Source organism: Camellia sinensis, chromosome 8, assembly GCF_055761805.1.
Source record: "Camellia sinensis isolate YWXY chromosome 8, ASM5576180v1, whole genome shotgun sequence".
Taxonomy (NCBI): Eukaryota; Viridiplantae; Streptophyta; class Magnoliopsida; order Ericales; family Theaceae; genus Camellia; species Camellia sinensis.
The window spans coordinates 56,171,389-56,192,913 of NC_138968.1; the positions used below are offsets into that span (position 1 = coordinate 56,171,389).

At 35.3% G+C, this 21,525-nt stretch overlaps 1 protein-coding gene across 1 annotated transcript; it reads left to right on the plus strand.

Moving 5' to 3' along the window:
- The first annotated feature begins 8,326 nt into the window (after positions 1-8,326).
- Positions 8,327-17,377, plus strand: LOC114271828 (UDP-glycosyltransferase 76B1-like). The gene is made up of 2 exons (XM_082882687.1): positions 8,327-8,991; positions 16,376-17,377. Exons 1-2 carry the CDS (start codon positions 8,475-8,477, stop codon positions 17,251-17,253), a joined length of 1,395 nt encoding a protein of 464 aa, XP_082738813.1. The 5' UTR covers positions 8,327-8,474; the 3' UTR covers positions 17,254-17,377.
- Positions 17,378-21,525: the final 4,148 nt, after the last annotated feature.

Sequence of the window (21,525 nt, forward strand, 5' to 3'; positions counted from 1 at the left end):
AATAATATAAATTTAATAAATTAGACATATATGATCACAATACAACCATGTCTGAACAAAATGAAAATACCGTAGAAATACCAGGAACTGAATCAGTCACAACGGTAGGAAATACTGTTTCCTCATTAGCCGAAGCTGCAGAATTAGTTGCATATCAGGATGTTAAACAGGCCCTCGATAAGTGGACCATACCATCAGTAGATCCCTACACCATATACAGAAAAGGAAAATTTCAATTCCTCAGCAGAACAATTATCAAGACATTTGAACATGCATCTTGTATCCAGAATAATGATGAAATAATTAGACTAATTCATGTTAATGACTTTGTCCCTTTTCTGAAAGATTATAAGTACATTCATATAGGATTGGTACAAATTGCTTTTAAACCTTTGACCCTTCTTGGTCAAAATACCAGTATTCAATGCACCCTTCGTGATGGACGCTGCCTTGATTGGCGAGCTTCACTAATGGGAGCTATTGAGACAAGTTTGTCTCATGGACCAGTTTATTTTGATATTTATCCGAATCTTAGCGTTGCTTTATGTGACGTAAACCTATCCAATGTCTTAGAACTTCGAGTTCTTACCCATGGATATAATTATAAACCAGGAACTCCACTCTTTTCAGTACACTCCAGAATCTACATAAAGGCTTTAACAACCTTAAATCCTTATGTAAAAAAGAAAACTGAAACAGGTCAGACAGTCTTAATTGAGACTAACCTTTACAGTAGCCAAGTTGCTGTCCCCAAGATGATTGCTTGGAAGGACATCACCTTTCCAGATAGGTGGGAAATTCCTAATGCCGTACCACCCAAACCAATGATCCAGCATAACATTGATGATGTTATCCAGACGCAAGGAGGTCATGTGTACCTCCAATTCCAGAAACCCATGCTTACCAAAAGTAATTCTTCTAATGCTAGTTTCCGAACTGCACCTAGAAGTTTTTCTAATAACAGTTTTAGATCTGTCCCTCCTTACCAAGTGGACTATCCAGAATCCAGTCGTCAATCTGTTGACAACTTACCATCCAGAAGACAAATAGAAAACATTCTTCAACAGATACCCTCTAGGCCTCCTAGTAGACCACCTAGTGATCCACAAGAAGATCCTATGACATCAGAAATTCAAGGAATTCGTCTTTCTCACAATCGTATTCCTCATGGTGTTTATACTACACCCCCAGTTCCAACACCTTCTCCAGATAGCCCTACGGCCAGTGATATGAATTTTGATCTTTAATGGATTTTACACCAGGAAGTGAACATAGAAAAATTTTAAACCAGGAATTTAACCATAATCAATATAAAGAATTTAGGGATTGGTATTTTACCAACCATACTTCTGACCAGTTATCCCATTATAAAACTCAATACTACCAACATCTTGAGTTACATCAGAAACTAATACCGTTTGTAGAATGGTATAATACAGTTACCCAACCAAAACTCACAGTTATTGAAGATCAGTATAAAGCTTGGACTACTACTGAAGGCCAGGTCATCCATTCTATTCATCCGCCTGCTCAAGCCTTAGAATTGGTACCCAACGGGGAACTTACCAAACAACCTCTATCAGCTACCGCCTATATAGATGCCCAATCCACCAGACTAACCAAGGTTGAATCTTCTTTAGCCAGACAGAATAATTATACCAATCTAATCTGTCAAACCATTAGTAAACAGTTGACCAGAGTCGAAGAAGCTGTGTCTACCTTCAAGGATAGAACCCTAGCTCCTCCCGTTACCGGAATCTCTACTCTCCATCCAGTATCCATAAAACCCTCATTAGACATCACTAACTTTAAGTTAAAATCGTCTAATACTGAGTTTATGGACACCTTACTCCAGAAAATGCAAACACTTAATGTTCGTCCTCCAGAACCTCCTAAGCCTCTTTCAGGTCAAACTAGCGGTGGATCTATCCACATGCTTAGAGCTGAATCCAGCCCTGATCAAGATCCATTATCACCAGAACAGATTCAAGAAATTCAAATGAACTTCCAGGAACCCTCATCTGTCAATAAGCTAAACTATTACAGTTCTGCAAAACCAGGATTTTTACCTCATACCAGAAATTACTATTCCAGACCTACTCCCCAGATATTCTTTATGAAGAAGCTTATCTGAATGAACAGAATAGTTACCATGGTAAAATCATTTATGAATGGAATATTGATGGTGAATCAGAATTTGGCATTTATAAAAAGCTACACCAAATGATGATGTATGCTACTGTCTGTCGCCAATACAGTAATAATGACCAGGCCATAACTAAGTTTATTATCAATGGCTTTACCGGAATTCTTAAAGGTTGGTGGGATAATATTATCACTCCCCTACAACAAACTGAAATCTTGACCGCTGTCAAAATAGAGCTTGACCCAACTACCAACCAGCAGGTCCAACAGTCTGATGCGGTGTACACCCTCATCCAAACAATTATCTACCACTTTGTTGGTACCAGTACCTCTACTCAGGACCGAGGTCGTGAGCTTCTCCAGAATCTGCGTTGTCCCTCCTTAACCCATTTCCGTTGGTATAAGGATGTTTTCCTTCTTCAGGTTACCCAACGCTCCGATGCTAACAGTACCCATTGGAAAGCCAAATTTATTGATGGCCTTCCTACCCTCTTTGCTGAACGGGTCAGGAAAAAACTTCGGGACCGCCATGACCGAATGTCTATTCCTTATGAGCAGTATACTTATGAACAACTTGTGTCTATTGTCACTGATGAAGGTCTTTCTCTGTGTAATGACCTCAAACTCCAGTATCAAATGAAACAACAAAACTTAACAGGAAGAAAAGAATTAGGCGAATTCTGTGACCAGTTTGCCTATGAGCCCGGCATTAAGTACCCAGCCAAAACCAGAAAACTTGTTCATAAAAAGTTATCCAAACCTTACAGAAAAAAGTCTAACCTAAAGACTAGCCATCCGAAACCTACCAAGAAGTTTTATTCAAAGAAATCTACCAGTAAATCAAAAGGAAAATCTAAATCAGAAGTTAAATGCTACAAATGTGGCCAAACAGGACATTATGCTAATAGATGTAGATCTAAAGCTAAATCCAAGGTCAATGAACTAAACCTTGATCCAGACATTAAAGACCAGTTAATCCAAGCCTTAGAAGCTGAAGAAATTTCAACCGAAGATGAAATCCCTTCTGATAATGAGCTTAACCAGTTATACTCTTCCTCCTCTGATGAAGATGATCCAGAAGAACCATGTCCCTGCAGTACTAATCAGGAACAAATATCAGAAATCAATTACTGGAAATCCATAGTAGAAATGAATGGTTTAAATCTAGGAGAACCCAGTAGTATCAATGTTTTAACAGACACTCAAAAGGATATGCTTGCTGTAGCCGATCAGATACAGGATCCAGAAATAAAAATAAAATATTTAAAGATGTGTTATGAACACCAACAAACAATAACAGAAACCCCTCCTATTCCAGATTATTCTTATAATCTTCAAACAGTAATTAACAGAATTCAGACTAAATCAGTAGTCGAACAACCTACTACTCTCCAGGATTTAAAAATGGAAATTAATGTCCTTAAAACAGAAGTCAAACACTTGCAAACCGCCAGTGAAGCTGCTATTAAAGATATTAAGTATCTGCATACCCAAATTCCTAAACAGAAAGAAAAAGAAACCGAACAAAAACTTGATCTTAACAAAAATGAACCAGAATCCTCTACTCCTTATTTATTACTTGTTAATCAAGTCACTTTTCAGAAATGGTACATAAAAATCTCTTTTATGATTAAACCGGATTTTATCATTAAGGATGCAATTGCCTTAGTTGATAGTGGTGCTGATATGAACTGTATCCAAGAAGGTATAGTTCCAACCAGATACTTTGAAAAGACTACCCAGAGTCTTACCAGTGCAAGTGGAAATTCTCTCCAAATCAGGTATAAAATTCCAGAAGCTTATATTTGTAATAAAGACCTCTGTCTTCCTACATCCTTTGTCTTAGTCAGAAATCTTGCGACAAATATCATTTTAGGCACACCTTTTTTATGTCTTTTAATGCCTATCCAGAAAATCGATTCAACAGGTATTTATTCCAAATTATAGGGAAAAACAGTTAATTTTGAATTTATCACTCAACCGTATACTAAAGAATTAGATCAGATTCGTGATTTAATTTCTGTTAAACAAAATCAGATAAATTTAATTCAAAAAGAAGTCTCTTTTTAACAACAGAACAAAGGCTTAATCAATCTGCTTTTCAACAGAAAATTAAAATAATTGAAAAAGAATTTCAATCAGAAGTCTGTGGTACTGTTCCGAATGCTTTTTGGAATCGTAAAAAGTATATTGTAACATTACCATATGAACCAGATTTTGATGAAAAATATATTCCAACTAGAGCTCGCCCTAGCCAAATGAAAAAGGAATATATGGAAATGTGCAAAACAGAAATTCAAGATCTTCTTATGAAGAAACTTATCCGTCCTAGTCACTCCCCGTGGAGTTGTACCGCCTTTTATGTGAATAAAAATGCAGAATTAGAACGAGGTGTTCCTCGCCTTGTAATTAACTATAAACCGTTAAATGATAAATTGAAATGGATTAGATATCCTATTCCAAATAAAAAAGATCTTTTAGACCGTCTCCAGGATGCCATAATTTTTTCCAAATTTGATTTAAAATCAGGATATTGGCAAGTTGAAATTGCTGAACAGGATCGCTATAAAACAGCTTTTACAGTACCCTTTGGGCACTATGAATGGAATGTTATGCCTTTTGGCTTGAAAAATGCCCCTTCAGAATTTCAGCATATCATGAATGATATTTTTAATCCATTTACAGAATTTACTCTCTCTTATATTGATGATGTTTTAATTTTTTCTTCATCAATTGACCAGCATATAAAACATCTTAATATTTTTAAGAATGTTATTATCAGAAATGGTTTGGTTTTATCTGCCCCAAAGATGCAATTATTTCAAACCACTATCAGATATTTAGGACATAATATTTCTAATGGTAGTATTATTCCTATTAACCGAAGTATGGAGTTTGCCTCTAAATTTCCAGATGAAATTAAAGACAAAACTCAATTACAGCGATTTTTAGGTAGTCTTAATTATATTCGTGACTATTACCAGAACTTATCTGCAGATGCTAACATCTTGTATACCAGGTTAAAAAAGAATCCTCCGCCATGGTCTCCAGAACATACTTTAGCTGTTCAGAAAATCAAAGCTAAAGTCCAACAGTTACCTTGTTTAAATTTACCTAACCTTGAATGGAAGAAAATTGTTGAAACAGATGCTTCCAATGAAGGATTTGGTGGTATTTTAAAACAGTTTAATCCCAACACTCAGAAAGAAGAACTTCTACGTTTTCATTCTGGGCATTGGAATCAAGCTGCTTTAAATTATCCGACCATTAAACAGGAATGTTTAGCCATTGTAAAATGTGTCATGAAATTCCAGGATGATTTATTAAACCAGCATTTTATCATCAGAGTTGATTGCTCTGCTGCTAGACAGATATTTAAACAGGATGTTAAAAATCTTGTTTCCAAACAGATATTCGTAAGCTGGCAGGGTTATTTATCCAATTTTGATTTTGATATTGAATATATTAAAGGAGAAACTAACTCTTTGCCTGACTTTTTGACCCGTGAATATTTACAGAAATCAACAAATGACCAGTAGAGGCTAAAGAGGTCGAGGTCGTGGCCGAGGATCAAATCCTCGCTATGATCCATCCGAATATCCACCCCTCTCTCGTGGAGGAGGTCAAACCAGTAATCCAACGGCAAAGGATATTCTCCCGAGGCCAGAAGATCCATATACGCCAAACAGTCTTTCTGACGAAACTGTCCTTTGGATTGAACCATCCGATGAACAGTGGATGACAGACCCGTGGGAGATCAAACGCCGATATCTCACCACTCAACAGTCACCCCCTCATTTTGATCAATACAGGTATATTTATGAACAGATACTTGTTGAAACTGGAGCTGTTGAAATCAAGCATACTTTGCATGATGCCAACAAGACTGCCAGTCCAATCCAATTCAGTAAAATGGTTATCCGTAATATTATGCCCATTGCTACTTGGGGCATCCATCCGCATACTACCAGGGATATTGATCTCCGGAACAAACAGACCAAATACTCTTACTGGGACTATATTGATGCCTTTACTCAGGTATTCTATTACCAGAACCCCATCAAGAATCATTCTTGGTTTATCCGTATCACGTCCGATGTTCTCAAAACCGATGTCCCTTCCTGGTTCCTCGTTTGGTGGGATAAGTTCGGACTTTCTCTTGACATTTTACCAGAATCAGTACGAACAGAATTTGATGAATGGCATGTTGCCTATTCCCGTGCCTATTCATATTTAAATAAAAACAGAGAATTATCAATCAGAAAAGCTATAGTCCATTTCTCTATCCGCTTTAGCATTCCATGGATCTGGAAATGGGACTTTGCCTGTGATTATCAGAATAAAATCCCCCGCTTAAAAAGAATTTATTTTATTAAATGGTGGGATAAAATGGATCTTAAGGATCTCATTCCGAAAATCCAACAGCATACCAAAGCTTGCTGGGACTCTGTCAAACAGCCTGCTTTACCAACAGCACCCTCTTCTCCAGTCACTAATCCTTTTGTCCAGATGCAAAAGGAATTAAAACAGAAATTTCCTAACCTTTCAGATAATGAATTAATTCTTAAAAGTATGGATTATCTGAAAGAACAATTCCTCCAATCCGTTAATCCTGAAGATGACACCTCGATGAGGTCAGGTACCAGTCACACCCAATCAGAATCAGAAGCTGATCCAACCAACCACGTGTTAGCAGGAGAATCGCAATCAGAAGATGAGGCAGAAGTCACTCTTGGAGACTTTTGGGACTCCTTTACAGCTGCCATAGCAGACAAGATGGTCCAGGACAAAGGCAATAAAGGAAAGGGCCCCGAGCCTTAAGAGCGTCGGCACAACAGGACAAATAACTTTTCAGAAAGCAGATGCTCCATCAGTATCAGGGATAAAGATGTTCTCCACTTCCGCCAGCATCGAAGATAAGACGATAGGTGTAATCTGTCGGTGCAATAGAAGATGTCCACCTGTCCCTATGTAATAATTGTATCTTATCTTCTGTTGTCTATTTAAGGGATGGCCTTCACCCTTGTTGAGGCATTACGAAAATTCTAGTTTTTCTTTTGTTTTACTTCTTCCTCTCTTGTAATCTCTCTCACAACCCCCTCTTGTAAAATATTTTACTTCCTCAATAAAAGTTTGCTATTCGTGTTTCAATATGTATGCCCTCTGTTAACTTGTTAGAACAGTTATTAACATTTTTAGATTTCTGGCAAACCCAAAAACAGCATTATCTTAACACACCTGTAGATCTTTATACCCAACAGTATATAGCTGAACGTCTTGCCGAGAGTAATCAGAGGATTGCTGAGTTGCAGGTGCTGATCAACGAGAATCTGGTGGCCTGGGCGGCCAGAAGGCCTCCGCCACCCCAACAGTAAAGGTAATATGAGATCATATATGCTCTAATTTGTTTTATTTATGTCATTATTATGTGTGTATTAATTCTTGGGTTTGTGCTTATGAAAGGTTAATTAAATGTTAGGATTAGTGGGACGTCACCCAAGTCGCGTAGGGTTTAGGTCGTGTTGCAGAGAGTGCGTTTGACCGTTTGATGCCCATAAGTCGTTGACAGACGTGCTAATCTTACCTTTAGTGAGCACCTCTCATGGTGATCCATTATCTGAGCGCACACATACAGGTGATCCATTATTTGTGTACAAAATGAAGCAACCAATTTTTTTTTTTTTTTTTTAAAAAAAAAAAAAATACAAATCCAAAAATTGAATAAGGCGAGTTCGGTCCGAATGATCCGTCTTGAGCCTCAACATGTTCTTACTAGGACTCATTGGTGATCTGCAGGAGAAGAACCATAATAATGATCATTATATTGCATACATATATACACACATTATAGCAACAGGAAAACAAAGCAACATAAAGCATCTAGAAGTGGGTGTATCAACAAGAAACAATTATCTATAATATATATATATATATATATACACGAATTTTCAACGAATCAAAAAAAAAAAAAAAAATCCCATACTAAATGTCAAAAAGTTAAAAAGCTAATCTATTTTTCAAACGAAACCTTAATTTTATAATGAAAATTCTATTTATTATTTTTTTATACAGACAGTGATTTGATAAAAAAGATTATTGATATCTAATTAACTTAATATTTTAAGTATACTTTAATCGACGGATTTTAAAAACATAAACATTTTTTAAATTATCAAAATATAACCCCAAGTGGATCCTATCAGGCTCAACAGCGACTGCTGTGCTGGGCACAATAACCACTCCATTTCCAACAAACAATTTATGGTGAGAAACACCATAACCCGAAGAAAACCTTGCCACTTTTTGTTGCATGAAAGAAGGCGGCATTAATGGAGAAGGGAAGAGAGAGTCCAAAGCATGAAAGCAAAGGCCGGCGCTTGGTACTCTTTCCAATCCCGTTGCAAGGACATATGAACCCCATGCTTCAGCTTGCTAACATCCTTCACGCCACAGGCTTCTTCTCCATTACCATCATCCACACTCACTTCAACTCTCCCACCATATCCAACTACCCTCACTTCACCTTCTGCCCCATCCCAGACGGTTTGTCGGAGACCGAGAGTGAAGCTTCCACATCTGATAGCGTCGCTCTCCTCTCCCTCCTCAACACCAACTGTGTCGCCGCCTTTCGGGACTGCTTGGCTGGACTGGTGTTATCTGGTGTTGAGGACGAGGCGAAGGAGCCCACTGCTTGCTTGATAACAGATGCTATATGGCACTTTTCACAGTCTGTTGCAGACAGCCTTGAGATCCCAAGGATTGTGTTGAGGACTAGCAGCTTGTCTTCCTTTCTTGCATTTGCTGCTTTGCCTCTTCTGCTAGAAAAGGGTTACCTCCCTAAGCAAGGTCTGTTTGCGTTTTAACCTCCTTTCTTTCTCTGCCTCTTTTACTTCCTTGCTTCGCACTAAGATTGTTGTGTTTGGATCTTCAATTTGTAGGGGGAAGGAAAAACTTATTGAGTGGAAATAAAAGAATTATTTTTCTTCTCTTGCTTCATTTTTTTTATTATCACTAATTTAAGATCCAAACACAAGTTAAGAAAAATCTGTTATCATATCACACCATCACTATTACTATTAAACTTAGGGGCGCGTATGGTCTGGATTGATCTGGATTGTGGTAAAATCAGGACCAATTCGCTATTTACGGTTCCTGAAAAATTAGAATCAATCCAATCCGTTTAAATCATGGAATCAATCCGAACCAATCCATTTAAACACGGATTGGATCAGTTTAGGATCAAGGATTCACATAATTCAATAACAAAAAAATATATATAATATTTTAATTTCATAAAAACATAAACGTAGCATCATGTTAGTTCCACAATAGCAACATTTGTTTCTATAATAGTGACATACTATTCTAAAATTTAACAACTATAAGAAAATTGATTCCACAATAAGTATTTAGACCATTACAAATTAATACTAAAAACCAACAAACACAAGTAATAAAAGAAGATACTATGCAAGTTTAAGTTAAGGTTTATGTTTTATATAGAATAAAAGAAGATACTATGTTGGAAGGTGTATAATATGAATATAGGCTATTTGTATACGTTCCGGATCGGTTACAATCCGGAACCGTGGGGTTCAATCCGGAACCGATCTGTAGATTACGGATTTTTAATTTTTCAATCCGGAACCAAACCACGAATTTAAAAAACTAATTCAAACCTATCAGATTGGACTGGATCGGATCGGATTATAGATTTTACGAATTCCTGCTCAGCCCTAATTAGACTAAAGATACACGAACAAAAATTCTATACAAAACGGAAAATGACAATGCTTAAAGAATAATGTAGCAAGATTATGAACCTATCGCTTTAAAACAGAAAATACTCATTAACATGTTTTGTTGGTATCAAAACCCTCAATAACTGTCATGGCAAGTTTTTGTTGGGAGGGGAGGGGGAAGTAGGGAGTGAAGGCATGAATATACATTAAGGCCATGTTTGTTTGGGCGGACTGGATTAGCGTTCCCATGACTAATAGTCCTAGGACTACGAATCCGTTGGATTATGTATCCTATCTTAACTAATAGTCAAGTTTAAAATAATTAGTCCGTATCTCAATTGTTTAACAAAATATCGGATTAATAATTTTATTGGACTATTAGTCTAATCCCAATTTCATGTCTACCCAAACAAACATGGCCTAAGTGACTCTTCTTGTTTAGTTTTAGTTCGTAAATTTCATGATCAGTTTATATTAGGAACACATCATTTTGATGAATGATTCTATACAAAAAATATTTAAAAAAAAAAAAAACATGTTCTTTATTATTATGGATGGCCCTTATCCTGCGCTGCAGGTGAGGCTACCAGCAGCCACAGAAACAGGGAGTTTGATTCACATTGTCATTTCCTCTAACAAAATGAGTTGCCATGAACTGTTTTTATACTCTCGTCATTTTTTTTTTTTTAATTAACAGATAGCAATTACCTGGATCTTTTACTTGGAAGATTTTGTGAAACAAATATACTACTCATATTCCTGAATTTCCATTTCTGATGCTACAAGTAAAATTTTATGAGGTCATTATTTTCAGACTTATAATTTGGAGTCACATGGTTCCCAGGTGAATCTGCAAATGTATTATCATCTTCTTTTCGTCTTTTTCTTCATGGCTCTTCCTATAATTGCATATACCGCAAATATTCTGTTCCACAAAACAACAAATAAAGTTTAACACATGAATACAAGACAAACATTGTGGGGTTGTTAGTTTTTGGATGTGTATGGATTGAATATGACACAAGCAGGGATTCAAAATATCAAAATCATTAATTCATTATTATAGAGAAAATTGTTAAAAATCAACTCTATCAATTGTCTAAGGCATTAAGTCCAGTGTATATTTTTTGTTTGTCAGAAATCTACCATTTGTGAAATAGCTTGGTGAGAATTTCTTTTGTTTGTTTTGAAAGACATTTTGTTTTTAATTTTATCTTTTAATTTATCTGTGGACCTTTTTTTATCGGCTGACTTCTGTTGACCATATGTTCAAGATTTTTCCCTATTTGTTCAAAATTTTTCCTATCTGTTTAAGTTTTTTACCCTATTGGTTCAAAATTTTTAATATTTATTCAATTTTTTTAACCTACCTGTTCAAATATCTGTCCAATCTATTCAATTTTTTCACTTATCTATCAAAATCTTATTATCTGTTTAATTTTTCCACTTATCTGTTTGAATCTATCTGTCCAAATTTATTATATGTTCAAATTTTATTAATAAATTTATTATTTGTTTGAACAAATCTATTACCCCCATGTTCTCAAACACACACACAGATGATATATTATCTGTTGAAAATATTCATTCTCAAACATTGTCAAATGCGTGTGCTCACACACACATAGAGATGTTCAATTATTTGTGTACAAAATGAAGCTACCAATTTTTTTTTAAAAAAAAAAAAAAAATCCAAAAATTGAATAAGGCGAGTTCGGTCTTGAATGATCCGTCTTAACATGTTCTTACTAGGACTCATTGGTGATTTGCAAGAGAATAACCATAATAATGATCATTATATTGCATACATATATACACACATTATAACAATTGGAAAACTAAGCAACATAAAGCATCTAGAGGTGGGTGAATCTACAAGAAACAAATATCTGTAATATATATATATATATATATATGAATTTCCAATCAATAAAAAAAAAAAAAAAACTGTACATCTATGTATATATAATAGTATGCCTCCATTTAACACCATCGAAGAACCAACAATAATCTACTGAAACTCAAATATCTGTTTCATTTTTTTTATCTGTTTAAATTTTTTAATCTATTGTTGCAAATATCTGTTTCATGATCATCATCATCATCAACATCAACAACAATAACATCAACATCAACAAATAAATAGAAAAAAAAAAAAACTGAAAATATTTTCAACAAATAATAGAAAAAAAACTGAAAATATAGAGGAAAATATGTTTGAGGATGCAATCTAATCTCAGATTGTTTGTGAAACACAATATATATATATATATAGAGAGAGAGAGAGAGACTACCTCACTACTGCCGCCGCAGTTGTCATGGATCTTGCAAAACCCTAACCCTAGGGCATTCGAAACAATGATGTTCAAGGTGTCGTTCTTTGTGTCAACCTTGATCTGATCGATCTTGTAGAGATTCGACGAGAGGTCGAGAAACTAACATTGTCGCCGTCGATAAGTCGCCTAGATTTGGGTTTGCGATGATGATGGATGGTGATGACCATACTTGACACCACTAGAACTCTCTGTTCAATGGCTTGATTTGCGGGTTTCACAAATGCAAATGGCAAAGAGAGAGAGAGGATCGTGGGGTGGAGTAGAGACGACAAGGAGTCGAAGCCAAGACGGCTTGACGGTGACGACGATGAGCAACATTGGAGGTGAATGCGATGATGACGAGCGATCATGAAGGTGAAGAGAGAGAGGGAGAGAAAGAGAGAGAGTGTGTGTGTGTGTATGTGTGTGTGTGTTTTGACCATGTATAGTAGAGTAAATTAAACTGACACTCCTTGAGATTTAGTCCAATTACATCCCACTCCTTGACGTTCTGGAAATAACATTCCCACCCTTATGGTTAACAGTCTCATTTCACAAACCCCCTACTTATATAAAAGACAACAATTCTTAGTACAAAAATAGAGGAAATTACATTGAAAAAAAAAAGAGTAAAGAAAAAGAAAAAATAGAGGAAGTAAAGTAAAGCAATAAAGCGTGAGTGCATGAGTTCAATATCTTCATTCCGTCTAAATAATTACAATGATAGGGAGATTAGTGTAATTTTTCAAACGTTAGGGGATGATATGTATTAAACTCAAATCTCAGAGGATGTAAATGTAATTTATCCTATTATTTTTTTCCGTCAATTTTTATCACTCATTGTTCCCCCTCTCTGTCATATCTCCTGATCTTTTTGATCAAATTGCATAAAAAATAAAATAAAATAAAATAAAATAAAAAATAAGAATACTTAGAGATTCTTGATAAAATTTTGTCCCCACTACACCAAAATGTTAGGTCTACCCCTAGATATGTGGTAATAATTTACAAGAATGAAAAAGGATTATTGTGATTCATTAAAGAAAAAAATCTTAGCACAAAGAGTTTTTGAATAAATTTTATCACTACTATTGTGATTTTAGAATAGATATTATATTGAACATTTTTTCCATAATAGGTGAAAAATTGATTAATTATCTCATTTGATTCTTATCAACAAAAGAATTCGACAGTGAAGATTCACTTTGTAAAATGTTATACAAGTAGACAATAAGGAAGCAAAGTGATGGAGAAAACTCACCCAATTGTTTTTTACGTTGTTTTTTTTTTTTCATCATTGTAAAACTTTCAGGTTATGGGAAATGTTAAGGTAATGTGGTTGATGTGTTGAGTGGTTAAAACAAAAATTAAAATGAATTGAGTTGAGTCAAGCCTAATTTAAAAAATTGAGTTTAAATTTGATGAAAGTAATTAAATTGAAATTAATATACATTAAAAAAAAGGATAAATTAAAATTACATCCCTTGAGATTTGGATTAAATACATATCATCTCATGACGTTTTGGAAATTACGCTAACCCTCCTGTCATTTTAATTTTTAGACAGAATAAAGATATTGAATTCATATATTCTCTCTTTTCTTACTCTGCTTTACTTCTTTTATTTTTGTTTTTATTTTTTCTTTTCTTTATTTTACTTTTTTTTATAATATAATTTCCTCTACTTTTCTATTGGGAGTTGTTGTCTTTTGTATGAGTAGGGGGTTTGTGAAATGAGACTATTAATTACAGGGGTGAGAATGTAATTTCCATAACGTCAAGGAGTTGGATATAATTGGACTAAATCTCAGAGGGTGTCAGTGTAATTTACCCTGTATAATATATATACCTGGGGGTAGTTTGGTCATTTTGTATATAATATACATATATATATATATATATGGGATAGTTTGGCCATCATTTTATATGGATTTGTCCTCGTGAACAAAACAATCTAGAGTGTTAGCCTTTAATCAAAGAAAATTTAAAATTGAATTTTTGGACTAAGTGTCCATTATTATATTGTTAGTTTGGTCTAATTAGATTTGACAAAAGGCAAAGCACATTAAAAAAAAATAACAAAAAATTTATTGGGATAATGGGTTTTTATTTTGTTTGAATTTAGCTGCTAGATCCGAACACATTGCTTGTTCTAACCTTATTTTTCCCATGATCTTTTTTGATTCATGATCTTGTTATTAGTATTTGGTAACTCAACACTAACCCCAATCTAGGAAATTATTGGCACCTTTGTTATTAAATAGTGAATCCAATCGTGAACTGTTTTACTTAAATAATGAAGCGTGAATCATATGGAATTGTTAATTAAGGTTGACTTATTTTAGTATAATATATATATATATATATATAAATGGAAAATTCTATGATGGAGACAGTCCATTTTGGCGGTGTAACGAATGACTCAATTATGATATTTGTGATTTTAGTTATGATCAGTTATAATTTAATTATGATTTATTATAATATTAGTTATGGCTCATCATTTTTTTTTTAAGTTATAACTAAAAAAAAATTAGTTATGACATTTCTAGTAATTAACACTACAAATATTATAACTTGCATATAAAACACATCTCAAAAAAGGTGTGTATACCATGACCCTATAAATAGATTAATGCAACAAATATCAATATAGCTTAAATTGTGTATGTGTGAAAATCCTTGAAAACCCTGAGATATTGATTTATAATTAAGATTTAATCTTAAACAATGAATAGCAATTTCCAATCAAACACAAGTAGATCTAATCCAATTAAAAGAGAATTGAATTATATTTACAAAACAAACAATGATAAATCAGCACAATGATATAATGTGAAAAAAAATCACAATTGGAGCACCTCCAATTGTGATTAAAAAAAAAAATGCGGACTATAATCACAAAATAATCTACTAAGAAGACAAAAGAATTACACACAAAAGCCCTCAATTATCTAGTGAATTGATGTCCAAATTGACCTGAATTTGATGTGTATCTTCCATCACAGTCTTCTCCTCAACGTTGAATCCACAACGCCGATGTTGAGTCCATGATGATGAGCCACTCCAGAATCTACTAAAACTTCAGGCCCAAGTTCTCCAAAATCCACTGATAAATACCTCTCTTTTTGTGAATGAAAGAATAAACTAAAACCCCTTGATGATTGTCAATATGTAATTTGTAGATCCATCAATCACTCTCTATTCATCAAGGAAACCAATATATAAACACCCTCCAATGTAGAGTACTTTGGTTGGTCTCCTTACTAAGAATCTGGACAGGTTAAATCTTAAAACAAGCAAACGGTGCACTTTATACTAAACAAAGCCGCGAAGATCGCTCAAGCGGTGTGACTAAAGGCCATGCACACTCATATAGGCCAATTGCTCGAGTGCAACATCTACTATTCGAATGGTAAAACATGCTTCTCAAAAGTTTAGACCACATGCTAAGATATTGAATGAACCATTTCACCGCTCAAGCGCACAAAAAACTGCTTCAGCAGTTCATCAACATTAGCCTGCGAAGAGGCAAACAAGGATTGCTCAAATCAAGATACCAAGTGTCAGCACAAGCTCCTCTTCTCAGGTACAACATGGGTTGGATTCACATCTAAACTCTCATATCCTTATAGATACACAAAAACGAAAGCAATTATAATTAAATGGTGTTTTTGTCTAATGGGATTGCTACTTACAAAAAACCTAATAATGTATAAATCATGAATATAAATACAATTAAATGATCTCTTTTTCATTTCTTGGTAGAGAAGCAAAACCGATATTGTTCCGATGCAAACAAAAACAATAATATAACCAAATCACAGTGAATCACAAATTGAATTACATGATCAACTCAATTTTTGATAAATTTCTAATCAAAATTATGTGATTCAAATTGTTTTGTTTGAAAATCATTTTGAATCGTACAAATCGAGCAGTGATCACACAATTCTAACAACCATGATTAACATTTACAACAAACTTGGTAGCTTGAGCAAATGTGTGCTTGAGATGGAGCTTCTAATAAACTCTCATAACTAGTCCAATATATATTTTTAAAAGGATGCTAAGTTCTCATTTTTTCTTATATGGACTCCGTAGTTTGTAGTTCTTAGTTTTTAGTTACTCATTGGTTCATTAATTTTTGTTTCTTCATTCTTTGTTTCTTCAGATTCCCAATTAGAATCACCCGTGCTAGAGCTGCCACCACTCAAAGTCAAGGACCTTCCAACAATCAGTACGCGCAATCATGAGGTTTTCTACAAGTTAATTGGATCTATGGTAAAAGAAACCAAGGCCTCTTCAGGGATCATTTGGAATTCCATGGAAGACCTTGAACAATCTACATTGGCCACAGTCCGCCAAGTCTTCCCTGTCCCAAGTTTCCCAATAGGTCCATTTCACAACTACTTCCCTGCCTCCTCAAGCAGCCTGCTAGCACAAGACAAAAGCTCTATTTCTTGGCTGGACACACGACCACCAAAGTCTGTACTATATGTGAGCTTTGGGAGTATTGCATCAATGGATGAAGCAGAATTCTTGGAAATGGCTTGGGGGCTAGCCAATAGTGGGCAACCCTTCTTGTGGGTGGTTCGGCCTGGATTAGTCCGCGGTTCAAAATGGCTTGAGCCACTACCAAGTGGGTTCATGGAGACAAATGGTGGAAGGGGATACATTGTCAAATGGGCTCCCCAACAGGAAGTGCTGGCTCATCCTGCTACAGGAGGTTTCTGGACTCACAATGGATGGAACTCGACGTTGGAGAGCATTTGTGAGGGAGTTCCAATGATATGTTCTCCGTGTTTTGGTGATCAGATGGTGAACGCAAGATATGTAAGCCATGTCTGGAGAATTGGATTGCAATTTGAGAGTGGAATGGAGAGGGGGGTGGTTGAGAAGGCAATTAGAAGACTAATGGTGGAGAAAGAAGGGGAAGAGGAGAGGGAGAGAATACTGTGCCTAAAGGAGAAAGTAGGCTTTTGCTTAAAACAAGGTGGCTCTTCACACCATTACTTGGAGAGCTTAATTAGTTACATTTTATCATTCTAATCTTGTTATCCTATTTTGGGGAATCATAAATTATTAGATCTATTTGTGCTTTTAAATATACTCTATTTAGCAGCCTGATTGGCCTAGCTAGCTATGTTATTTTTGTTATATTAGAGTTCCTCAAGACTAAATCTTAAACTTTTTTTATTTTTTAATCACACGATTAGGTAGTGTATACAAAGATATAAGAGAATGAGGACAAAGAATTCTGTGTGCAGTTCCTCACTTCCATTCAAGTGAGAAAGTGGATTGTGAATATGATAATTGTGTCCATGGATAAAACCATCTCACAGTAATCATTTGATCTATTTTGGATCCCTCAAGCAGGAGTTCCAATCTCTTGAAGCAGGCCACATTGCAGGACATTGTTGTGCTTATAAGACTGTTAAAACAAAGTGGAAAATGAAGATTGTTTAGTCTCATTTACTCGTGGTGATCACTTACAAAAATTACGTGTAAATCAAGAACAATTTTCGTATCTATGGTGTGATAAACAACTAAACTTATATGGTATTAAACAATTGAGACAATCAAATCCTTATACAATGCTTGATCAAAATGTTTCTAAATCTTGTTAGAAAAAATGGTTTTATACCATGGTTTTTGAGGAATTTTAAGCTAGAATTTGAGTAGTACCCACACGCATTTTCTGATGGGTCCGAGTGATGACGCAAATGTTTTCATGTGATTATTAAGAATATGTAATTGAGTGTTCAAAACTTTTTACCGATGAATGAGAAGTTGACACCAAAGTGAGCCTCATGTACATAATGCTTGTTTGGTAAGTTTCCTACAAGTTAGTATGTTCTCGTCCCACATAAAAAATTGGTAGAGACCTTATGTTTGTATATAACCTTCAAGTTTGACACTTGGATTTAAACCTAAAGGGCATTCCAAATTTGAAAGCAGGGAAATTATGGATTAAAGGAAAAATTCACACCCATACTAGTCCTTGTATCCTAAGGACGAATTTCTCTTCGAAAGACGCAGAATATCTATTTCAATGATGAAGTAAACATACCGCAAGCGCAGAACAACTTATAGAGTTAATTTGATGGAGACAGAAACATCTAAAACTGCAATAATTTGGATAGTGAAATTAAATGACTTTCTTTCCTGACTATAGTCTTCAACATATCTACAAAAAAAAAATTCAAAAAATATTTTTCATCTTTGACAAACCTTATTAGGTTCTCAATACAAATTTATTACATTTTTGAATTTATAAATCTATACTTTTTTGTAAGTAAAAAAATGTTATTGGGTGAGTTTCAAAAGTGTCCCTACATTTTTAAAATTTTAAAATTATAAAAATGCACATGTCATAAAATTATTGGTCATTTAATCAATATAGTAATATATTTGATATTTAATTTTGCCTCCTTTAAAACTGTAAGATAAATTGATAGAGAAAGAGAGAGCAAGTGAATAAATGAGATGTATTATGATTGATGTTAAGTGTGTGTATATTACAAATGGTGAGGGGCTCTTTATATAGGAGAAAATACAATCCTTACAGACAATAGACAATGATGGCTCATGATGGAAAGTGAAGCACTAGCACCTAAAGGCACCGAAAGGGAGGCTCACTATCTACTAATATATTATATACTCTAACAGCCCCCCTCAAACTCAAGGAGGATAGCTACAAACCGACTTGAGTTTGGAAAGGAACAAAACGTGAAAATAAACTAATACATAAATAAAAGAGGATAGTAGACACTGTATGGTCGTGTCAGACCGTTGGTGAAGACACGGTATGGTCGTGTCGGACCATGGTAGCAGGACAGTTTACGGGGTCATGCCGGACCGATGTAGAAGCTGACCGGAATCAATGTCGGGACAGTTTACGGGGTCATGCCGGACCGATGTAGAAGTTGACCGGAATCAATGTCGGGACAGTTTACGGGGTCATGCCGGACCGTTATAAACGCTGACCGGAATCAATGTCGGGACAGTTTATGGGGTCATGCCGGACCGTTGTAGAAGATTGTGGTGGTGCACCAAGGGGGCGACTTAGGGAGTGCGCCATGGGGTGGCTTGGGTGGTTTGCATGGTGTGTAACCATGCTCACCATGATATATGTATAACCCTCCCTCAAACTCAAATAGGTGTGAAGATAGAAACCTATTTGAGGTTGAAACAAAGGGATTGATAAAGTGGAGCAAAACGGCTCAACACAAAATGGAGATGTTAAAAAAAAAAAAAAAAAAATTAGTAGAAAGGTTTTTTTTTTTTTTTTTGGGTGTAGAACGGTGAGCGGGTGGATCCTTGATATAAATAAAGGACAAGTTTGTGGAATGAAAACGAGGTGGTTGTGAATGGAATTTTTTTTTTTTTTTAATGGAAAAAGAAAGATAAAATAAAATAAAGAAAGTGGAGCAACGTGGGTGGGGTGCAAAAGGGGAAGATTGACTTAGTTGTTGTAGATGAAAAAGCAAAAAAAAAAGGCATGGGTTTGTGCAAAAGTTGACATAGTCTGTGCAAAAGTTGACATAGTGGGAGGTTTGGATAATATATTATAATAAACATATACATATATATATATATATATATTAAAATAAAAGAAAGTTGAGTGGGGTTGGTGGGTGATAAAAAAAAAAGGAAAAGCTGGGTGTGGTTGTGTTGTTCTGTGTGCGTGTGTGCATGGCTGAGCGTGTGCTGTGTAGCCAATGTGTCTGTTGTGTTGTGTATGGGTATGTGTGTGTGTGGAGGTGTAAAGAGCTGAGTGTGTGTTGTGTGTTCTATGTGCGTGTGTCTATGGAGAGAGAGACCCAGCTAGAGAGAGATGAGAGTGAGCCGTGTGTGTATGTGCTGGGTATGGTGTGTTAATGGCTTCTCTTCTCAAAATGCAACCCGAGAGGGAGAGAGATATCGCTAGCGAGAGAGAGCTGAGGCCGTGTGTCATTTCCTAGACAGAGAACAGCCTCAGAATGTCTAGAGAGAGAAGAGAGAGATGGGTTTGGTCTGTGAGATGATCAACTTCATGGAAAAGTTGGTCCTCGGCGCCACTCCAGCCAGCGAGCTCATCGGCGGCGGCTGCGTCGGTGGTGAGCTAGCAGGAACCTGTGTCACGGCATCTGCAGCAGTGGTGACAGGTGGCGTGGTCGGCGTTGGCCAGATCACGGCGTCGGTGGTTGTCATGTGGGCCGACGGAGTGCTCGACGACGTGGGTAAGATCTATGTTGTAACAAAGCTGCAGCAAGAAATAGTGATGGTTCACGGCAGCAAAAAATGTGGCAGCGGAGTGAAGGTATGTGTAGAGGTCCAGCGGGCGGCTAAGGTGAGGTTGCCGCCCGCCGGTGAAGCAGAATTACTAAGTTAAGAACCGAGCTCTGATACCATGTAAGATAAATTGATAGAGAAAGAGAGAGCAAGTGAATAAATGAGATGTATTATGATTGATGTTAAGTGTGTGTATATTACAAATGGTGAGGGGCTCTTTATATAGGAGAAAATACAATCCTTACAGACAATGGACAATGATGGCTCATGATGGAAAGTGAAGCACTAGCACCTAAAGGCACCGAAAGGGAGGCTCACTATCTACTAATATATTATATACTCTAACAAAAACATTTGTGTTTTGATCAATATAGTAATGTATTTGACGTTTCATATTAACTATTTTAAAACATTATATAAATATATAATATGAAAAATTTATTAGAAAATCATCTTTCAAAGATATTTTAATATTCCAATAAGTCATATTACTTTAGATGTTTAATCCACTAAATCATAATTATCATATTTAAGGTATTTTATACACAATTGTACCTTTACAAATATTTTAATCCTTAGCAACTTGATGATGTGAACAATCATATTAAATAAATTTCACAGTGTGAATGTTCATATTGAGAGACTGTTCACATCATGAAGCATTCACACTGTCAATGCAAACGTTGATGCGCACTTCACCCTATTATTATTAGGGTATTTTCATAACTATGTCACCCATAAAACTTATTGAAATATAAGAAAATAATTTAGACTGTGTGAAAAATAAGTATGTGAAAAGAGAGATTTATGAATAAATATTCCTATATATATAATATTTAAGTCAAATATGTTAAACTTGAAAATACCAAAAAATACATGTACATATTGAGTTAAGATAATATTTTTAAAAATTCCTTAACTCATGATCCTTTTAAAAGTTGGGATATTTATATGTTCTACTTACTTCAATTCATTTTTTTATATTCTAATCAGTCTCATTGATGCCACAATTACTAAAACACCCTTGGAGGCTCTTATTGTGTTATT

Bases quoted from the DNA above. Each gene is read 5' to 3' on its own strand.
- LOC114271828 (XM_082882687.1), top strand. From the start codon at position 8,475: ATGGAGAAGGGAAGAGAGAGTCCAAAGCATGAAAGCAAAGGCCGGCGC. The intron at 8,992-16,375 runs GTCTGTTTGCGT...TTGTTTCTTCAG, and splicing joins GGGTTACCTCCCTAAGCAAG to ATTCCCAATTAGAATCACCC.